Source organism: Caenorhabditis remanei, chromosome III (genome assembly GCF_010183535.1).
Source record: "Caenorhabditis remanei strain PX506 chromosome III, whole genome shotgun sequence".
Classification (NCBI taxonomy): Eukaryota; Metazoa; Nematoda; class Chromadorea; order Rhabditida; family Rhabditidae; genus Caenorhabditis; species Caenorhabditis remanei.
In genome coordinates this window covers 12992564-13013500 of record NC_071330.1, presented here as the reverse complement: position 1 = coordinate 13013500, position 20937 = coordinate 12992564, and the positions used below count along the sequence as shown (strand labels likewise).

General features: G+C 37.3%; 4 protein-coding genes across 4 annotated transcripts; 2 read left to right on the top strand and 2 right to left on the bottom strand.

Annotated features, from left to right (window-relative positions):
• Nucleotides 1-3554: 3554 nt before the first annotated feature.
• GCK72_011121 (uncharacterized protein) lies at nucleotides 3555-4569 on the top strand (the record flags this gene model as incomplete). The annotated part of the gene is made up of 2 exons (XM_053728233.1): nucleotides 3555-4354; nucleotides 4407-4569. 2 exons carry the CDS (start codon nucleotides 3555-3557, stop codon nucleotides 4567-4569), a joined length of 963 nt encoding a protein of 320 aa, XP_053587810.1.
• Nucleotides 4570-8974: 4405 nt separating this feature from the next.
• Nucleotides 8975-10715, bottom strand: GCK72_011120 (uncharacterized protein; the record flags this gene model as incomplete). The annotated part of the gene is made up of 2 exons (XM_053728232.1): nucleotides 8975-9146; nucleotides 9916-10715. 2 exons carry the CDS (start codon nucleotides 10713-10715, stop codon nucleotides 8975-8977), a joined length of 972 nt encoding a protein of 323 aa, XP_053587809.1.
• Nucleotides 10716-15916: 5201 nt separating this feature from the next.
• GCK72_011119 (uncharacterized protein) lies at nucleotides 15917-16300 on the top strand (the record flags this gene model as incomplete). Its single annotated transcript, XM_053728231.1, has 2 exons — nucleotides 15917-15970; nucleotides 16118-16300. The coding sequence occupies 2 exons, from the start codon at nucleotides 15917-15919 to the stop codon at nucleotides 16298-16300; spliced, it is 237 nt and encodes a 78-aa protein (XP_053587808.1).
• A 1286-nt stretch (nucleotides 16301-17586) lies between these two features.
• Nucleotides 17587-20507, bottom strand: GCK72_011118 (uncharacterized protein; the record flags this gene model as incomplete). Its single annotated transcript, XM_003097199.2, has 4 exons — nucleotides 17587-17835; nucleotides 18358-19080; nucleotides 19855-20115; nucleotides 20412-20507. 4 exons carry the CDS (start codon nucleotides 20505-20507, stop codon nucleotides 17587-17589), a joined length of 1329 nt encoding a protein of 442 aa, XP_003097247.2.
• Nucleotides 20508-20937: the final 430 nt, after the last annotated feature.

The window sequence follows — 20937 nt, the reverse complement described above, 5'->3', positions numbered from 1 at the left end:
CCTCGTGTGGAAATACTAGTACTCTATCTTCACTTTCGATCTCATCATTTCTGTTGTCATTTTTGTTATTTTCTTGTTGAAAATCGCTTCGGCGAATCGTTCCTAGTTGAAATTGTTGTTTTGTTCTTGTTTTGAAAACATATAAAATCCAAAAAAAATAATCCTCCCGTAAATTCACACGAGCTATTGTAAATCCACAGAAACTCGTGTCAGAGTTAAAATTACAATTTATTTTGGAAAGTAAAAAAAAATTTCGACAAAATTTTCAAATTAATTTTTTTTCAGATGTTGAAAAGAAAATTTTGAAAAAAAGTTTAGTTTTCGTCTAAAAATTTAAAATTCAATCAAAATGTAAATATGTATGATAATTAAAAGTTTTTTACCTCACATTTTCAAACAATTCAGTTAAAAATTCATATTATAACAACACGCTGCTTACAACCGCGCTCTAACGAAACCAAATAAAATAGTGTGCAAAATCGAGAGACTCAGAGAAAAAGAGACATTTTTCAAAGGAACTTCGGTAGAGCGCAGTTGGTAACAACTGTGTCGATCTGATACCCATTTTTGACTTGTTGACAAGTATGCCGTGTACTCCTCTCGGAGGAGCTGCTGAGACTGTGGGAAGTTATTGATTTTTCTCCGTTGAATACGTCCTCATTGATTCTTTTCTGTTCGAATGTCTTTCCCTCTATTCCATCTTCCAAATGTTGCATTATCAGAAGTCTTCAATGCTACAAGTCCTAGTGACATGTAAGTGATAATCAATAGGTTTTCCAAAATTTTCATTGTCAAAATCAATAAAAATGCAGTAAAAACTAACATTTTTGTAAATTTTCACTCACTAGGGAATGTTCCAGACGTTACTCGGCTTTTCGAGTTGGCTCATATTCTTGAAAGTACTTCTGAACACGTTGATTCCGAATATGTAATTGAATTTTGTAGAACGCTTCACTGAATCAAAGTATATGCGTTTTAAATCATTTCAAGGGCGAAAATTGCCTTTTTCAAGAAAAATACAGTTTAGATCCAATTTTTCCAATTCTTTCAGTACAATAAGTCAGTTTTCCTGAAATGTTTGCAAAAAATTTAATCAGAACGGTTTATCTTTCAAAAATGAAAGTGATACAATTGGTTTTCTGAAAACTTTTTATTCAGAAAATATTGCTAATGTGTTTTTTCTATTCTCATTTACATGTAATTACATAGAAAAATTGGAACATTTGGGTCAAAAATTGATTTTGAGTCTCTTGAAAAATGCAGTTTTTGCTTTGGAAATGACTTAAAGAATTTTTGAAGTCACATATTTTTATTTCAGATTCTGATACTTCAGAAAATTCTGAACAACTTTCATCATTGGAGCATATTTTAAAAATCGCTCTAAATGCTCTAAAACCCGACTCAAAAGGAGCCTTCGTGGAAGAGTTTTCCCACGCGAATTTTTCTCACCGTGTAGTTCTCTCGGACAAAATTATTTCTCAATTCCTCGTTTTTTCAACAAAATTTCGTGTTTTTTTCAATTTATGTCGCAGAAAAAGAAAAAAAACTACGAAAACGAGGAATTGAGAAATAACTTTGTCCGAGAGGACCACGGAGGAAGAAATTCGGGCAAATACTCATTGACTACGGTACTCATTGCCTACGGTTACTCATTGACTACGCTGTCTCATTGCCTACTCATACTCATTGCCTACGGTCAGCTCATTGACTACGCTTGGCACATTGCCTATATATACTCATTGCCTACGCTTGGCTCTTTGACTACGTTTGGCTCTTTGCCTACTCTCGCTCATTGCCTACGCTCGGCTCATTGACTCCTTTTTTTTTACTTTGTAGCAGAGATTCTGGAACTGGTAATTGGTGAATACCTACACTTTATATATAGGTTTATGGTTAATTTGAGATTTGTTGTTGGGACATAAGAGCATGTGTTTCCCAAGATTGTGAAGTACCATCTAAAGTTGTCGAAAAAGGGTCCTGATCATAGAATAAGTTGAACCAGTGGGTAATTTTCGGAGCTCTGGTAATGGGTACTTCAGTGGGATTATCGTAGGGTAGATCAAGTCCAATGTCTCATACTGAAAACAAAGAAGCTCTCTCTCTTCTTTTCTTCTTGCAGTAAGAGGGTACCTCTATCCGGCAGCAATTCTCTGGATGACTCATATACTACAATCATTATCTACTTTCCCATATTTGTCAAATAGCCAATACCTAAATTATTTCTTATTTAAACTATACATAAACCATATAGTTTCGTATGTAAACTCTATAATTACCCATTCAGATCGTATAGGTTTGAGCTTACAAAGTTCTGTCCAACTCTATTTAGAACTTTTAATTTAAAAAGAAAAGCCGAATCCGGGGGATACACTCGGGGACCTTCTCTTGTCAGAACTCATTGAAGTTGAATTTAACTACTTAATTCAGATTTTTCCAGATTGTGTCTTGATTTTAGACAAATGATCTAGTTAAAGTTGTTGTGAATAGGAAGCGATTGAACAATCATAGCCAGAAATAATAATAATTCTAGGCTTTACAGCTCTGTGTATTATCTTATCCAAAAACATTGCCTGAATCACGCAGCTCCCTAAATGGAAGTTGAGTCCACAATGAATTAACTTATACAGAAACCTACGCCATCAAACATCTGCATTGAGAGTTGACCTTCAGGATATTGGTATCAGTTTCTAAATTGCGTACTCCTTATTGTTATTGCAAACTTTCATGAAACGTTCCTTGGGCTCGTGTAGGTATTCACCAATTACCAGTTCCAGAATCTCTGCTACAAAGTAAAAAAAAAGGAGTCAATGAGCCGAGCGTAGGCAATGAGCAAGAGTAGGCAAAGAGCCAAGCGTAGTCAAAGAGTCAAGCGTAGGCAATGAGTATATAGGCAATGAGCCAAGCGTAGTCAATGAGCTGACCGTAGGCAATGAGTATGAGTAGGCAATGAGACAGCGTAGTCAATGAGTAACCGTAGGCAATGAGTACCGTAGTCAATGAGTATTTGCCAGAAATTCGCGAAAACTCTTTCACGAAGGCTCCTTTTGAGCCGAGAAAACGGGAATTTAGAGCGTTTAGAGCGATTTTTAGCACATGCTCCAATGATTAAAGTTGTTCAGAATTTTATGAAGTATCAGAATCTGAAATAAAAAAATATGACTTTATTGTCGCAACAAAAAAGTTCCGACATTTTTTCCCCCTCGGTGTTTGCGGACTCAAGCCAAAATTTGATAATTTTGGCTTGAGTCCGCAAACACCGACGAGGAAAAAATGTCGGAACTTTTTTATTTCGATAATAGTCCACCTTCAAATATCCCGGTTAAGTGAAGCGTTGTTCAAAAATTGATTACATATTCGGAATCAGCGTGTTCAAAAGTACTTAATAGGATATGAAAAAGTTTGAAAGGCCGAGCTATGTCTGAAACATTCTCTAGTCGAATGTGACGTTTTGGCACCGTTCACGTTGGTTTTGCAGCAATTTCTTTCGATTCCGCGGAAGTTTAGGAATTTCCGACTCCCCTTCCTCATTTCTACCATCGAATTATTATTGCAGAATGCGACTGTCACTGTGCTCCAAAAAAGCCCAACTCATCGTCAAACACACTTTCATAAAATGGAAACAAAGGAGAAGTTTGGGGTTGATTCTCCATGGGGCTCAACCATCCACTGTTAATTATTCTGAATTTCCACTTCTGTCGATTCACGATTGGCCTGCTATCGTGAACTCGACTCATATCGAAACTGTGCAAATTGGGGTGTTTACAGTTCCAATGGACACATCAAGTAAGGCCACTTACTGGGTGCATAAGTTGGAAGCCATCAGAAGTGTTTTGAATTATGTCATGGAAGTTTTCAATTCTGAAATCCAAGGTTTTGATATCGAAGATGACGTAACGTCATCTGAACTTCAGTGGATTTTCAATTGGATGACTAGTAGAACAACGATATTCAAAACTATTTACGTGAATATCACTCAGGCAACAACAGAAGATCTCAACTTGTTTTTCCAAAATGTCAAGGTTTCTGATGGTTTGGAATTGCGCGGTTCATCGAACAACTGTTATCCACCGTATCGATTCTTCCAATCTGTCAGGCGTTTTATCAATATCACTAATGGATTTTGGCTCGAGAAGCGACATTTGGATTCTTTTAACTGCACTATCATTTATCTGTCCAAAACACGATTCTCTTCTGAAGATATGAATATTTACTTGAGAAAATGGAAAGAAGGAAAGACATTTTCACGTTTGAAACTTTGTTTTATCGAAACAACGGATGTAAATGTAGAGAAGTTGTTAGAAGGAATGGACGTGACGGAAGTACCATTGGAAACAGTAAGAAAGTATAAAACACAGTGAGTTATTAGAACCAGCTAAAATCTGTCAATTCAATGTTACCGTTTACAGAAGAGGAAACTATATAACGATTCGCGGTGGATTCGATATAACAAGGCACGATGGAGTATTTGCCACAGTGAATATTCGAAGATGGCCGACTGCGAATGAGTTCACTTGGGTGGTTTGGCCCGATTGGATTCATGAAATTCATGGAGAGAGTATTATTGGATGAACGAATCGACTACCATTGATATCGAAACACTATTTGTGATTCGAAAAAAATGGATGGCGAGTCAGTTTCGAAGGTCAAATTCTTTCTTTTATCACAGTACCCCGCGACGAGAATTTTTCAGAAAAAAATTTGAATGTTCGCAAAGGTGCGCGTTTGCATACCCCTCAATTTTCAGTTGATTTTTTAGCGTTATTTTTAGAAGGGCAATATTTCTTCAGAATCGAATATTTTTAAGTAAATTGACCCAATAAGTTATGAAGACAACCTTAAATTATCGATTTTTCACAATCTTTTCAGTTTTTATTGTTTTTCCAATGAGGAGATAGGTTTTTCCCGAGACATGGTGGAATCACGTGTGAGTTCTCTTGTTTCGCTCTGTTTAAATTAGAAATATTTGTGTTTTGAGATGAAATATAGTCGAAATACACATATGCAAAGAAGAAACTCTGAAAATTGAAAGAATTTTCAAACTAAATCCACTTTTTAACAGAAAAAAAGGAGTAAAAGTGAATTTGTGGTCTCTTTCACGTACCTCTACATCGACTGTGAAGATGTCACTGAATTCGTCGAATATTCAGTAATTCGTACGTTTATGTATTAACAGTCGAAGTTATTTGATGTTTTGGAGCCTACAGCGATGTGCTGTTTATCGAAATTTGTCAAGAAATTTACTCTTTCGTTGTTTTTTCTTATTTTTCTCTTCTTCAATGCTTGATTATAACAATCGTAAGCTAAATCCGATTTGTAATTACAGAATTTTCATTAACCTAACACACGTATCATCCGACTAGATACAAGTGACTACTGAAGTTTGTTGTCACCATTCTTTCTGATTTTTTTGTTCATTCTGTAATTACAAATCGGATTTAGCTTACGATTGTTATAATCAAGCATTGAAGAAGAGAAAAATAAGAAAAAACAACGAAAGAGTAAATTTCTTGACAAATTTCGATAAACAGTACATCGCTGTAGGCTCCAAAACATCAAATAACTTCGACTGTTAATACATAAACGTACGAATTACTGAATATTCGACGAATTCAGTGACATCTTCACAGTCGATGTAGAGGTACGTGAAAGAGACCACAAATTCACTTTTACTCCTTTTTTTCTGTTAAAAAGTGGATTTAGTTTGAAAATTCTTTCAATTTTCAGAGTTTCTTCTTTGCATATGTGTATTTCGACTATATTTCATCTCAAAACACAAATATTTCTAATTTAAACAGAGCGAAACAAGAGAACTCACACGTGATTCCACCATGTCTCGGGAAAAACCTATCTCCTCATTGGAAAAACAATAAAAACTGAAAAGATTGTGAAAAATCGATAATTTAAGGTTGTCTTCATAACTTATTGGGTCAATTTACTTAAAAATATTCGATTCTGAAGAAATATTGCCCTTCTAAAAATAACGCTAAAAAATCAACTGAAAATTGAGGGGTATGCAAACGCGCACCTTTGCGAACATTCAAATTTTTTACTGAAAAATTCTCGTCGCGGGGTACTGTGGCTTTTTCATACATCTACTCTTCACAGTACCCTGCACGAGGAACAAGCTCGCAAAAAACGAGAAACGCGCACAGCTTTCAAAATTCCACCCACCGTCTGCGTATCTCTCATTCGCATACTCTCTTGTATAGTGATTCGAGAAATCAGAATACTTTGAAGAAAATCATAAAAATCGAAAAGCAATATCTCTTGATAATCGGCGATCAGCAAAAAATCTGATTTCGTGAATTTTCGAAAATTTGATAAATTTACAAAATCAGAGGATTTCACTATATTTGCTTCATTTTATGATTTGTTTCTCTTCAGAAACATATTTCCAACATCGAAAATCCAGCTGAACAAACACTGGAAAAACTCATTTTCTTCGGCGCCGCCGGTGGACTGGTTTTGCATAAAACTCGAGTCGGCATCACGAATACGCAATATTGTCGCGACAATATTAGAGTATGAAAACTCACACAATTATACAAAAACTTTTCCTCTACAAGAAATGGATGTGCATTTTGAGAAAAAATTTTGGTAAATCGAGATATTCAAACTTTTATGTGCCGACTTGGTAAAAATGTGACTTTTCTCATAAGAATTACTGTAGGCAATGCGAACGTGCCCTACGACGAACGAAATTTGTTTGTTTTGTTTGATTGCGCGTTCACCGGGCTCATAATCCAAGGGTACATCGAAAAAGGGTACATCGTGATCATAGGGTACATTGAATCAAAGGGTACAGTGAATCTTAGGGTACATCGAGGAGCTATAATCATGGGGTACATCTATAGGGTTATCGTAGGGTACATCTAGTCAGAATTTTCATAAAATTTTAGAAGTTTCACAGTTTTCATCAATTTCTGATAAAAACTTTACAGATGTAGTTTGAGGAACATATTACTGCTCTTTTGAGAAGGGTGATATACATATAAATTACTCTAATAACCATTTGCAAGATGATCATGTTGGAGTTTCTATTATTGATTCAAGCATCTTCTTAAATGCTAAATCTTATTATGTCATCCCTTTGAAAACAGCAGTAATATGTTCCTCAAACTACATCTGTAAAGTTTTTATCAGAAATTGATGAAAACTGTGAAACTTCTGAAATTTTATGAAAATTCTGACTAGATGTACCCTATGATAACCCCATGGATGTACCCCATGATTATAGCTCCTCGATGTACCCTAAGATTCATCTTCACTTTCAATCTCATCGTTTCTGTTGTCATTTTTGTTATTTTCTTGTTCAAAATCGCTTCGGCGAATCGTTCCTTGTTGAAATTGTTGTTTTGTTATTTGAAAAATATATAAAAATCCAAAAAAAAAAGCTTCGTAAATCCACACGAGCTCTTGTAAATTCACAGAAACTCGTGTCAGAGTTCAAATTATTATAAACCAGCCTGTCTCCCCCGCCTTCGGCGGTTGAGCCGGCTGGTCTCTCTTCATTCGCGTGGTCATTGACTTTCGAATGTGCTCGCATGGTTGAGTGGTCTAAAGCGGCGGTCGTTGTCCAAAGCACGCCAGTTCGGTTTTGCCCGCTGGCTCATTTCTCTTCTCTTTCCAAAACCGTTGCGGACAGCGCCTCAGTTCTCTTCTCTTTCCAAAACCGTTGCGGACAGTGCCTCAGACAACGCCCAATTGTCTTTTATATATAAGAATGATTATGGGGTTATTCAGGTCATGTAAAAATGTATTTTAATACATTTTTTTCTTATTCACGAGAGCCGAGAAACTATTTTTTACAAATCTCAGTTTACCGTTGGTCTAACAGCGTTTTTCCCCTTTTTTGCATTTTTCGACATGCGTATGTAGAAAAACTGTCAAAAAATTGGGGAGAAATGTAGAAAAATGGGAGAAAAATATGTATTAAAATACATTTTTCACCGGTCGTGAATAAGGAAAAAATGTATTAAAATACATTTTTACATGACCTGAATAACCCCATTAGTGTGAAAAATAAAAATAAAATTTTCGACAAATTCTAAAATTAAACTTTCTTCCTGTTTCGTTTAAAAATTTAAAGGTGGGCGGACAGCTAAAAAAAAGTTTTTTTCCTCATTCGTCTAAAATAAAGTAATGATATTCTGATACTTGAAAGATCATGAAACGTCATCTTTTACTGGAAAACTGACATCCTAATTAGGCGATTACAATTAGAAATGAAGCAACTTTCTATAGGACAACAGGGAAGCGGCGCCGGCCGCCTCATTTGGCGCAACTGGGAGAGAGTTAGACATTAGATTGAACAGCTCGATACTCTATGGTTCGACCCCCACAGACGACAAAGTTTTTTTTCTTCCTTTTTAAATGAAATATTCCTCTTGTTTCTTATATATTTAGTAAAATTCTCAGATTTTATGACATCCTCAACATTTTTGGCAACAGTTTGTTGTACTTTTTGAAGAATAGACTACGGTAGAAAGTTGTTATGTTGATAATTGGTATACCGGCAATTTTCAGTCTCATAACTTCTCAGAGTTACTTTTGAAAGACCAATATTGGTTTACTTTTCAATATTGTCCTTCTCATTTTCTTATTTTTCCCCGGTTTCTACAGTAAGATTGCAACACTTGGATTTTGCATATAAAATCGGCAAACTTGGAGAAAGCGCTCAGTGGTGATTGTCTAAAAATGTCAATTGTGTATGGAATGTGTAGATCAAAAATAGAGCTTCATTTTTGTAGTTCACAACTTTTTTGTAACATTTTACAAGATAATCTTCAGTTTATTAAATGGGGCAATATATTACTCGATACATTTTTGAACGGTCAAATCTTTAAAAACCACAAAAAAAGAGAAAAATTAACGTATGAAAAAGAAAAATTGAATAGATCACGAAACCTGAACTTGACCTTCGAAACTGACTCCCCCATCAATTTTCTTTCGAATCACAAATAGTGTTTCGATATCAAAGGTAGTCGATTTGTTCATCTAGAATACTCTCACCATGAATCAAATCAGGCCAAACCACCCAAGTGAACTCATTCGCACCCCGCCGTCTTCGAATATTCACTGTGGCAACTACTCCATCATGTCTTGTTATATCGAATCCACCGTGAAGTTTGATATATGTTTCTCTTCTGTAAACGGTAACATTGAAGTGACAGCATTTTAAAGGAGGACTGAAGAGTTATACTTTTTTATTTCAGATTCCGATATTTCAGACAATTCTAAGAAACTTTTTTTATTGACTCATATGCCGAAAATGCTCTCTAAACGCCACGATCTCCTGACTCAAAACTAGCCATCGTGGAAGAGTTTTTCCGCGCGGCCGTGTAGTCCTCTAGAACTAGATTTCTAATAAATTTCTTCGCTTTTTCCAACTAATGTTTCCGAGTGAACTACACGGCATTTATCGAAGTATCGGAATCTGCCATAAAACAGATATGACGTTTCAAGGCCAATACTGAATTGGTACCGATATTTTTGGGTACCTTCTCTTTGGGTACCAAGTGATCATTGGGTACTACTGTTCTTTGGATACCGATTTCTGGCGCCAACTCTTTGGGTACCCGTGGCACTCAAAATGTTTTTTTGAGGATTCCGAAACAGTGTGCTGAAAGAGAAAGGAAGCTTACACAATCTGTGTGATTCTTATGGAGGACCACTTTCCACCATTCTCTTAGGCTTAGGTTTCTTAGAAATTCGGAAAAAATTGACAAAAACGGTTATTATCAATTTTTTCCCGAATTGCTAAGAAACTTAAGCTTAAGAGAAAGCTTAGGTAACAAAAAGTGCCTCTCATAAGCATCCAGCCCCACACCTTCAGCCAAAAAATTGCCTAAAAATATATCGTTACCCATTCAGTATTGGCCACATTTCAATCCTTTTTTATTGTTCCTAACTCACAGTGTTTTATACTTTCTGACTGTTTGTACTTCCGTCACGTCCATCCCTTCCAACAACTTCTCCGTATTTGCATCGGTTATGTCGATCAATGAACATTTCAAACGTGAAAACGCCTGTCCTTCTTTCCATTTTTTCAAGTAAATATTCATATCTTCAGAAGAGAATCGTGTTTTGGACATATAAATGACAGTGCAGTTCAAAGAATCCAAATGTCGCTTTTCGAGCCAAAATCCATTAATGATATTGATAAAATGCCTGACAGATTGGAAGAAGGGATACGGTGGATAACAGTTGTCACTGTTCCGTGAACCTCGCAATTCCAAACAATCAGAAACCTTGACATTTTGGAAAAACAAGTTGAGATCTTCGGTTGTTGCCTGAGTGATATTCACGTAAATTGCCTTGAATATCGTTGTTCTACCAGTCATCCAATTGAAAATCCAGTTTAGTTCAGATGACGTTACGTCATCTTCGATATCAAAACATTGGATTTCAGAATTGAAAATTTCCATGACATAATTCAAAACACTTCTGATGGCTTCCAACTTATGCACCCAGTAAGTTGCCTTACTTGATGTGTCCATTGGAACTGTAAACACCCCAATTTGCACAGTTTCGATATGAGTCGAGTTCACGATAGCAGGCCAATCGTGAATCGACAGAAGTGGAAAATAAGAATAATTAACAGTGGATGGTTCGGCGCCATGGAGAATCAACTCCAAACTTCTCCTTTGTTTCCATTTTATGAACGTGTGTTTGACGATGAGTTGGGCTTTTTTGGAGCACAGTGACAGTCGCATTCTAAACCTAAACATCCGCGGAATCGAAAGAAATTGCTGCAAAACCAACGTGAACGGTGCCAAAACGTCACATTTGACTAGAGAATGTTTTAGACATAGCTCGGCCTTTCAAACTTTTTCATATCCTATTAAGTACTTTTGAACACGCTGATTCCGAATATGTAATCAATTTTTGAACAACGCTTCACTTAACCGAGATATTTAAAGGAGGACTGAAGTCATATTTTTTATTTCAGATTCTGATACTTCTGAAATTCTTTAAGTCATTTCCAAAGCAAAAACTGCATTTTGACCCAAATGTTCCAATTTTTTCAGTTTTTTTTCAGAAAATCAATTTTATCACTTTCATTTTTGACAGATAAACCGTTCTGATTAAATTTATTGCAAACATTTCAGGAAAACTGACTTATTGTACTGAAAGAATTGGAAAAATTGGATCTAAAATGTATTTGTCTTGAAAAAGGCAATTTTCGCCCTTGAAATGATTTAAAACGCACATATACTTTGATTCAGTGAAGCGTTCTACAAAATTCAATTACATATTCGGAATCAACGTGTTCAGAAGTACTTTCAAGAATATGAGCCAACTCGAAAAGCCGAGTAACGTCTGGAACATTCCCTAGTGAGTGAAAATTTACAAAAATGTTAGTTTTTACTGCATTTTTATTGATTTTGACAATGAAAATTTTGGAAAACCTATTGATTATCACTTACATGTCACTAGGACTTGTAGCATTGAAGACTTCTGATAATGCAACATTTGGAAGATGGAATAGAGGGAAAGACATTCGAACAGAAAAGAATCAATGAGGACGTATTCAACGGAGAAAAATCAATAACTTCCCACAGTCTCAGCAGCTCCTCCGAGAGGAGTACACGGCATACTTGTCAACAAGTCAAAAATGGGTATCAGATCGACACAGTTGTTACCAACTGCGCTCTACCGAAGTTCCTTTGAAAAATGTCTCTTTTTCTCTGAGTCTCTCGATTTTGCACACTATTTTATTTGGTTTCGTTAGAGCGCGGTTGTAAGCAGCGTGTTGTTATAATATGAATTTTTAACTGAATTGTTTGAAAATGTGAGGTAAAAAACTTTTAATTATCATACATATTTACATTTTGATTGAATTTTAAATTTTTAGACGAAAACTAAACTTTTTTTCAACATCTGAAAAAAAATTTAATTTGAAAATTTTGTCGAAATTTTTTTTTAATTTCCAAAATAAATTGTAATTTTAACTCTGACACGAGTTTCTGTGGATTTACAAGAGCTCGTGTGAATTTACGAATAAAATTTTTTTGGATTTTTATATATTTTTCAAATAACAAAACAACAATTTCAACAAGGAACGATTCGCCAAAGCGATTTTGAACAAGAAAATAACAAAAATGACAACAGAAACGATGAGATCGAAAGTGAAGATAAAACCGTGGGAAAATTGAATTTTTGGGAAAAATTCAGAAAAAAACAGATAAAACGAGTGAATTTTGGTGAGAAGAAAATGAGAAAACACGCTCCATCGATAGTTCGCTAGAGCGCGTTTAACAAGAAAAAAGTACAAAATTTGACAGAAAAAGTGCAAATAAAAATATCAATGTGGGTGCTGAGTGGTGGGGTGCGGATAAAATATAATTTCAATTCAATATGAGTGGAAATACATTAAAATGTACAAATTATGAACAATTATTAGACTCAATTGACACGAAAAGCAAGTGATTTGCGATGATGAGATGTCGTGTGAGCACGACGTCCGGTGGCTCCACACAGACCACAAGTCACTTGTTGAAGTGTTGGACATCTGCAACATATGGGGGTTTTTAGGGCTAAAAATAGACTTTTTGAGCCAATTTTCACAAAAAAATAGAGTCTGGCGTGCCTTCAGCGCGTTTTTCGATAATTGATCAATGATAGGGGAGCAAGGATAGGGGGTTCCGATTTAATTGTGAGGAGCTCTCTCGTTTGTGTCTAGCGTGCCTGTGGCGCGTTTTTGGTAGAAAAATCTTAAAATTTGAGTGATTTGGAATGTTTTCACTTGAAAAACCAATCGTCTGGCGTGCCTTTGGCGTATTCAGTAACGAAAGAAAACACGGAAGATGTGGCTGGCGCTTTTCCCAAGAAATTTTCATCAAAAGAAACGTATTTTCGACATTTTTACCTGAAAAATGGATTTTTTGAGCAAATTTTCACAACAAAAAACTAGAGTCTGGCGCGCCTTTGACGCTTTCATTAATATAAAAGGGAAATTCTCCGTTTAAAATTGTCAAAGTACGAATCTGGTGAGTTCCGGGGTGCTTTTTTGCAGAAAAACACGAAAATTCTGCAAGTTTTGCTAGAATAAAGTCGAAAAATTGGATTTTTGGAAGAAAAAACTGAGTCTGGCGTGCCGTTGGCGTAATTTTTTTACCTCTTTTTGGAGATAAAACGCGTCAAAAGTGCTCCAAATCGCTCCAAATTTTTCGAGAAACTAAAAATGCGCCAAAGGCGCGCCAGACTCTCATTGTCACCAGCTCGATCTTCAGTTTAAGGATCAGTTAGTCAACGAGAGGAAGCCAGGAACATCAGTTCCCCAGCTCGATCTCATGGATAGTTAAGGATTAACCGGATTCAACAGCAAGAAGTCTACGATTCCAGGATTCAGGAGCCAAGATGTCATCGTCAAAATCACCTAATAGGAGGAAGTAGACAAGTGATTCCGACTGAAGCTCCAAAGAATGCCAACTGCTTTACAACTCATCTTCTGGACATTAAACTACGGAGGAAGTACAAGCAGAAGATGAAAACTTCAACTCAAGCAGTCGTCAAAGTACCAGCAGTCTAACTCCAACTACTAAGCATCAAAAAATATCGAATAACACCTACCAGCAAGGAAGCTCGAGATTTGGGCATTCAGCTATGTGAGTATCAGCCGACAACCAATCCATTTTCCATCAAGAAAATGTTCGGTTCCCTCCGCCCCCGGAGTGTCGCGACCATCCTTCGGATACTCACGACCTTAGATGCATACACATATCTTCACAGACAAATCTCATCGCTAAAACTACGGCAAACCTACAATCTAGTATGATTTCCCTCAAATGAGAGAAACTCATATTCAAACTGCCGCCATAAAGTTTACAAGGAAGGATGCAAGTGCGCCCCGCCGGACGCAGGTCGCGCTGGCGCGCTAACTCTTTTTTCGTTTTTTTTTCCTGAAATTTTGAACTCAAAAACATGTTTTCGGAGTCTTTCCTTGAAACATTTACAGTTTTCATAGAATTTCAAGATTCGAAAAACTCATTTTTTCAGACAGTTTTCCTGAAAATTTTTTTTTCGAATTTTTCGGTTTTTTTCGGTAAAATTTTTCGAAAAAAAAAAGGTTTTTCGATTTTTTTCGGTCCGAAGTTTTCGAAAAAATATAGTTTTTTCGATATTTCGGTACGAAATTTACGAAAAAAAAAATTTCGAAAATTTTTGGGAAAAGTTTTTTCGCGCAGCCCTGATCTCGATACTTTTCCCGATCTTTTTCTATAATTATGAGATATTTTATTATCGGAATAAAAAAGTTCCGACATTTTTTACCGACGCGCAAGAGTCGCGGTACTGGTAGATCAGAAACGCCCACTCATCATTAACATTTTTTCTGCAATATCAGGGCACGGTTTCAATTATATTTACATTGATTTCGCGGGTAAAATTTTGATCTTTGTCCCTCAATAATCTATGGTGGAATTGAAATTTCAAGAAAAATAGATCAAATTTGATGAAAAAGTGGTATTTTTAACAAATTTTACCCGCGAAATCAATGTAAATAGAATTAGAAATCCGGTGACCTAGAAAACCGATGGCCGAGAAAACCGGTGGCCTAGAAATCCGGTGGCCGAGAAATCCGGTGGCCTATAAATCCGGTGGCCTAGAAAACCGGTGACCTATAAATCCGGTGGCCTAGAAAACCGGTGGCCTAGAAATCCGATGGTCTAGAAAACCGGTGGCCTATAAATCCGGTGGCCTAGAAAACCGGTGGCCTAGAAATCCGATGGTCTAGAAAACCAGTGGCCTAGAAATCCGGTGGCCGAGAAAACCGGTGGCCTAGAAATCCGGTGGCCTAGAAATCCGGTGGCCGAGAAATCCGGTGGCTTAGAAATCCGGTGGCCGAGAAAACCGGTGGCCTAGAAAACCGGTGGCCTAGAAATCCGGTGGTCTAGAAAGCCGATGGCCTAGAAATCCGGTGGTCTAGAAATCTGATGGCCGAGAAATCCGATGGCCTAGAAAGCCGATGGCCTAGAAATCCGGTGGTCTAGAAATCCGATGGCCTAGAAAGCCGATGGCCTAGAAATCCGGTGGTCTAGAAATCTGATGGCCGAGAAATCCGGTGGCCTAGAAATCTGATGGCCGAGAAATCCGGTGGCCTAGAAAACCGGTGGCCTAGAAATCCGATGGTCTAGAAAACCGGTGGCCTAGAAAACCGGTGGCCTAGAAAACCGGTGGCCTAGAAATCCGGTGGTCTAGAAAACCGATGGCCTAGAAAACCGGTGGCCTAGAAATCTGATGGCCGAGAAATCCGATGGCCTAGAAATCTGATGGCCGAGAAATCCGGTGGCCTAGAAATTCCGGCGGCCGGGAAATTTGATGGCCGAGAAATCTGATGGCCGGGAAATTTGATGGCCGAGAAATCTGATGGCCTAGAAAACCGGTGGCTTAGAAGTGGATTCCATAAGAAACGGTCATTATTAAACTTATAAGCCGCCCAAAAAGTGTCATGTGTACTTGTTCTTTGAGCAAAATGAATGGGAAAAACTGTTTTTCTTAAACTGAAAATTGAAATTGTTGTAGATTTTCATACTCCTGCTGCAGAAATAAGAGTTTCAGTCAAAATTTGTTGAAGGTGTGTTTTTCCTAAAAATACAACCTCTCCCGTTTTTCATTTCATTCATTAGCCTTAAATCTGACCTAATTCTCTCTTTTTGCAGCACCGATGGACTAGTGAGGATACGAAGAAGTACTTGGAATTGATCATGGTCTGCTTCAATTGCTTGAAAAGTTTCCAAAATTATGAAAATCTGAAGAATCATGAATGTTCACGGATGCCACCTTCATCACGGAAATTGTCGTTCCCCTTCCGAAAAATTAAGAAAATTCAATGAAAGAATGCAAACGAAAGATGAGAGACATGAAGAGATACGGAGTATTTAAGTGTGATCAGTGTCAGAAAGATTTCTCAAGAATGGACAAATTAAGAACTCATATTGACATACAGCACAATAAGAAAATTGCTGAGGTAAGTAGGTGAAGAACAATCCGGTTTAAAAGTTTTGAGGGTTACTTATGCCAAACTCAGCAATTTTTCTGCATTTCGAATCATTTTAAGTCATGAAAATGCCAAAATTCCGTGATTTGATTCGTCAAACTCTCTTTTCTTTTTCAGAACATCTCCGGCGTCGTGTGTGATGAGTGCAACACAGTCTTCCGTTCTGTCAAATCACTCAAGGATCACAAAAGGAAAATTCATGGAGCTAAGAAACACGAATGCCCACATTGCCAAAAGAAGTTCTATTACGCTTCGGACCTCAAAGGACACGTAAAAAGTGTTCATTCGAACAAGTGGTAATTGTATTCAATACTTCTCATTCAGTCCGAAAACTACTCGAAAAACTCAAATTTTCCTCCTTTTTATACTTCAAAAATCTCTATCTAATCCCCTTCAATTATATCCAATTATGTTTAATTATACATTCCGTTTATCTATAATTAATTACCTGTGACTTCCATTGTTATCATCTGAAATACTCAATTTCTCAACTGGTTTATCTCAAATATTTCTACCAAAAAACCCCGTTTTTCACCATTTTTTTCCGAAAAATCTCACTTTTTATCATTTCTTTTCTCTCGCCATTTCTCTCTCGATTCGTCCCGAATTTCTTTCCAGAATCTCGTGTCGCCCCGCCAACTAGCCCCGCCCACTTTGTGTGTTTGTCCCGCCTATTTGTATATGAACTTGTTATATCGTTATTGTGGTGATGTTGGTGAGCTAAACGAGGCTCCGATATTCCGCTGGATACTGTAGATCAAATGTAGATCTACAGTATCCAGCGGAATATCGGAGCATCGTTGTGTTGCATGGGGGAACTAATTGCTTTAATTGATCAATTAGTTGAAAAAAAACAAGAAAATCACTAAATTTAGATAGCGGAAATCACTGACTCGAAGCAATTCCCACTATCAGATGAAATCCTTCTCCTATTGACAATTGCCGTTTACTCAAGTGGCGTTCCGTTGCCAAATCAAATGCTTATGTTTAAAGTGAGCGGGAAATTCAAAAAATTCAAAAAAAACAGTATGGAATTTCGAAAATAGGAATTCCTAACCATCTGAAAACATAATAGTTGAATTCAGCTCGTCGGGAGCTTTCAGAAAAGTATAATCATGCCTACATTCCCTTTCAATCGGGTCCCACCACGAAAACTACAGTAACCCAGATTACGGTAGTTTTCGTCGTGGGGCCCGATTGAAAAGGTAAATCCGTAAATCGACACCAAAACTTCCGTAAATCCAGTTGAAGCGTCGTAAATACACACGGATACCAGCTTACAGTAATCCCGTAAATCCACACCAACTACAGTACCCTCTCGTAAATTTCACAGCGGCCCTGTAAACTCCCCCAGAAGCCACTCTGTAAGTCACCTGAAATTCGCTAAAACCCCTCAAAAACCAATATCATACAATTCTAAATTTATTCTCAATTCAAAAACTAGCGGCAAAAACTGAGACAGTGAAGGGGGAACCCGTAGGATAAGTATACAAGAAATTACAGTAGGAAACCGAGATGAGGGAAAGTAATGGAAATATGGGAAAAGCTTCTCAAAAATATACAAAATTCTGTCAAAAAAAAAGAATTTAGAAGATATCCTCAATCTCGGGTAAATCGTCCAATCTGGCGAGTGACGTCGTCGTCGACTTCTGCGTATTCAGATGCACTCGTTGGATGTGTTTCTTCAATTCGGATGGGAGGACGAACGACTTCTGACAATGCGAACATTCTTGTTTCCTCGAGTCGGCGGCGTGTGCACGGGCACGGTGTTGGGTGAGAGCCGCTCGGGTTGTCAATCGCTTTCCGCACTCGACACATGCGTATTGGTGGGTCGGCTGAAATTATTTGAATAAGAATTGGGAAGATTTTTGACTGAAAATGACAAAAATTCAGACAATATAGAGCGTTGAGCGACTGAAAATGTCTATAGTTTTGAGTATAGAAGCTTTCATACATGCTGATTCCGAAAATTCTGGAAATCGGGATTTTTAGTTTCACAAATTTCAATTTTGCTGAAATCGACTGAAATTTCCAGCATCAGCATGTCTCATAGTGTCTATACTCGATATTACTGACATTTTCAGCAGCTACAGTGCTGTCTAGCTCTGAATCACAAATTTCAGAGATTTCCAGTAAAAAACCTGGAAATTTGAGTACTTTTCGTCAAAAAATCGAATTTTTGGCGAAATTTCCAGATTTTCACACAAAATATAGCATTTTTCAGTCAAAATCTTGAAGTTTTGGGTACGTTTCGTTAAAAAAAAATCGATTTTTGGCAAAATTTCCAGAGATTTTCACTCAAATCATAGCATTTTCCAGTCAAAGAATAGATTTTAGCAAATTTTCCATATTCTTACCGATTCAGTGGACACATATCGCACAGCCGTCACATTGGGATCATTCTTGACGTCTGGATGCTTTCTTCCGACATGTCTCAACATGGACTGTCTGCTTGCGAACGTCTCTCCACAGACTGCACACGACTTATCACGATATGAGACTATCGGACTGGCGAGAGGACTTCTGAATGACGACGGACCGGGTTGATAGCTCATGAATGAAGTTGTGCTGATAGTGGAGAGCGCGGGACTCGTCGGAACACTTTGTGCCTTCAATTGTTTCCGTTTCTCGGCGATTTTCTCCTTATTCTGACAGTAGTAGACGTGAGGTTTGAAGTTTTTCTCGTGGAAATGTGTCTCACAATGTGGACACTTTTTCAGTGGCTCCGTCTCACTATGGAATCGATCTTCGTGAATTTCCAGCTTCTCTTCCGTCTGGAACACCAGCGAACACTGTTTACACTCGAATTCTCTCGAATGAAGTTTCATGTGAAGTTCCAGATTCTTCTTCCGTTTATACGACATTCCACACTGTTTACACTTGAAATTCGTGCCATTCAAATCGTGTGATTGCTTGATGTGTGTCTGGAGTTGATCTGAATCCGCGAATGCTTTCGAACACATTACACATGTGAAAATGGACGATGAGAAGTCACGAAGAGATCGAATTGATTCAAGACGTTCTTGTTTCTCTTCTTCTTTCCATTCCTCTTGTTTCAGATGAAGCAGTTGAGTCAATTCCTGGAAAAAATGAAAATAGAAGAGGGTTTTTAGCTGGAAATCGGTTGAAAAACCGCAGAAAATTGGAAATTTTTGGGTTGTGCCTAGCTGAAATTTCAGTGAAAAACATGCTTTTTTCAATGGAAAAAGCATATTTTTCCCTGAAAACTATTAAATTTGAGCTGAAATTGAGCGAAAAATAGAGTCAGAAGAGGGTTTTTAGCTAGAAATCGATAAAAACCCCAAAATCGGAAAATTTCGCGTCCCTAGCTGCAATTTTAGTGAAAAATAAAGTTTTTTTCACTGAAAAAACCATGTTTTTCACAGAAAACTATAAAATTCTAGCTCGAAAATTCAGAATTTCGCATAAAATACATGATTTCAAGCGGATACTCGGCTGTTTTCCCGATTAAATGCTACAATTTCCATGAAAACTGTCACTGGGCGCCACGAAACAAAAACTGACTCTAAAAACTGGAAAAATTGTCTGAAAATCAGGGAAAACATCAAAAAGTGCACGGAAACTCCACAAAATCGATCAAAAACCCCTGAAAATCGGAAAATTTCTGGTTTCAGCTGCAAATTTGAATTTCGGGTTTCAGCTGCAAATTACTAAAGCGGATTTTAGCCGAAATCTGTGAAAAATATGATTTTTTCACCGAAAACTATGAAATTCGAGCACGAATGTTCAGAGTTTCAAGTAAAAAAACCAAAACTGACGCTAAAAACTGCAAATTTTGTCTGAAAATCGGGGAAAATCAGATTTCCCCCCACTCGAATCGCTCCGAAACTCACTCTAGTCTTCTTCTCCAACTCTTCATCACCAGAATCCTGAAGTCTCTGCTCGATTCTCTCTTTGAGTCCTTCAAATACATCTTTTCTCTCATATGGATACTTGATATCAATCTCTTCCTCTTCTTCTACGATATCCTCATCATACGTATCGGGAACTTGCTCGACATCCGAATACTCTGTTTCCTCTCTCTTCTTCTCTCTGCTTGGCTCGAATTCCAGCTCCTCGATGAGCAAATTGAATGCATCGATGTTTTGTTGAGTCTGAAAATTCGAAAATTAATTAAAAACGGGTGTCGGCGGTAATGGGAAGACCTCAGCATGAGTCATCTGAGTAGGTTTAATTTTCCCAAGTTTGAGGTTGTTTTAATTGGTTTAATTACTCTGTTTGGTTTAATTACATGTTTTGAGGTAACATTGAACTGACACCGTCTTGCCATCGATTTTTCTCATTTTTTGGCCTAAAAACTCGATTTTTTAACATTTTGGCACGGAAAACTCGAGAAAATCGCGACAAAACCGGTAAGAAATTTGAGAAAAGCGTTAGAAAAATGGTTAACCGTTGAAACAACTGTGGCGGCGGCAGCGTCCATTTCCGAATTTGTCGATGATGAGCAGCTTGCGACGGGCGTCAATTCAGCGTACGATGACGACATTACAGAATTATTTTCCTTTTTTCTCTCCGAAATTCAATAAAAATCGGCGGCGAAAAAGACAAGAAAACGAATGAAAATAAGTCAATCAATGTGACGAAAGGGGTGCGGAGCGGCCGCGTCGCGTGTTTGCGCGTAGAGTCGTGCGCATTCGGTGTATTGCGGACTTTTGCTTACCGTACCCCGAAAGATAGAGGGAATTTTGAAATTAATTATTTAATAAAATCGTGGCACAAATTAAAGAAAACGTCGGGATTTCATCGAATTTTACCAAAATTTTCGACATTTTTATAATAAATCCACAAAAAAAGGCACTTTTGCTTAATATTTACAAGAAAATAACCGAACGGACCCTAATAAAAATCAATAAATCATCTATTATCGAAATAAAAAAGTTCCGACATTTTTTCCCCCTCGGTGTTTGCAGACTCAA